The following is a 1,219-nucleotide window of genomic DNA, read 5'->3' on the forward strand; positions in this document are numbered from 1 at the left end:
GCGTGAGAGCACAACAGGGAGCCGGCGACCCGTACGCTTTGCGCGTGGCGACTGGTGGCTGTCTGGAGCTCGTGTGAGCTGGGCCGACGCGTGGCCGAGCCGAGAGGACCAGCGAGCGACCACGTTGGCGATGAAGCTTGGCGGCCGGCGCCTCGTCGCCAGACGTCACAGCGGCGTGGACGTAGGAGTGTGCGGCGACGGTTACCGGCAAATCCGGCCCAGTGTGGCCGGCAGCTGCCTAGCGCTGGCCTGTGGCCGGCGCCGCGGTGGCGGATAAGGCGTCTCGCCGCCGTGGCGGCGGTCGGCAGGTGCGAGCGTGATGCCATCTTGCGAGACGACACCCGTCTCGCAAAACCCGGACTGCCACCTTAAGTGTCTTGTGCCACTCTTGGAGCGCCGCCACTACCACCCAGAGCGCTGCAAGCAGCGCCGGGCAATGACGGCTTACCGCCCACCCAGCCCCCTCGGCATACCCCGGCAGCCAATGTGTGACGGCTGCACGGCTCGAACCCGCTAAGCCATCCCGCTTGGCGCTTGCGGGATGGCCCGCCACTCGAACCCGCAAGCGGGCGTACGAACCGCGAGCGGCTCGCACTCGTGACACGCAGTGGTTCCAGACGATGTGTGTCGGCGGCGCGCACCCGGCGCCGAGCGACCTGGCCCCGCGCATCATGGACAGCCTAGACCTTTCCTAGACCTTTCCTAGACCTTTCCTGGAACCTTCGTGTAGGCCCTGCGCATCATGGACAACCTCTTGCTCGACGGCCATCTGGGCATCGTCTTCGCGCTCGCGCTTGCCGTGCTGCGCGTGGAGGCGCCTGCGATCATGCGCCTTGCACGGCGAGGCTCTGATCGACGCGCTCAAGGCGAGATGGCCCGAGATGGCCCGAGATGGCCCGAGATGGCCGGAGAGAGCGCGTTGCACGGCGAGGCTCTGGTCGACTGACCTTGGGCCCTTAGTTAATGAATTACTCAGTTAATTACTTAATTCGGCCCAATTACTTAAAACCGACTCTTCGGCCCAAGCTGCTCTCTGATGTTCAAACGATGCTGACTGGTTGTCGTTGAGTTCAAGGCGCTGCCGAGCCGCGTCACCAACGACAACGCGCTCTTCGAGGTCGCGTTCGACATGGCGGTGTCCGCGCGGCACATCGAGGAGCGGGAGGCGGGGGGCGCGCCGGAGAGCGTGAGAACGAGCGGGCGGATGACGCCGACGTAG

At 65.9% G+C, this 1,219-nt stretch overlaps 1 protein-coding gene across 1 annotated transcript; it reads left to right on the top strand.

Annotated features, from left to right (window-relative positions):
- Nucleotides 1-620: 620 nt before the first annotated feature.
- On the top strand, nt 621-1,219 carry EMIHUDRAFT_213245 (hypothetical protein; the record flags this gene model as incomplete). Its single annotated transcript, XM_005765339.1, has 3 exons — nt 621-626; nt 731-808; nt 1,076-1,219. The coding sequence occupies 3 exons, from the start codon at nt 621-623 to the stop codon at nt 1,217-1,219; spliced, it is 228 nt and encodes a 75-aa protein (XP_005765396.1).

This window comes from Emiliania huxleyi (genome assembly GCF_000372725.1).
Source record: "Emiliania huxleyi CCMP1516 unplaced genomic scaffold EMIHUscaffold_56, whole genome shotgun sequence".
Taxonomy (NCBI): Eukaryota; Haptophyta; order Isochrysidales; family Noelaerhabdaceae; genus Emiliania; species Emiliania huxleyi.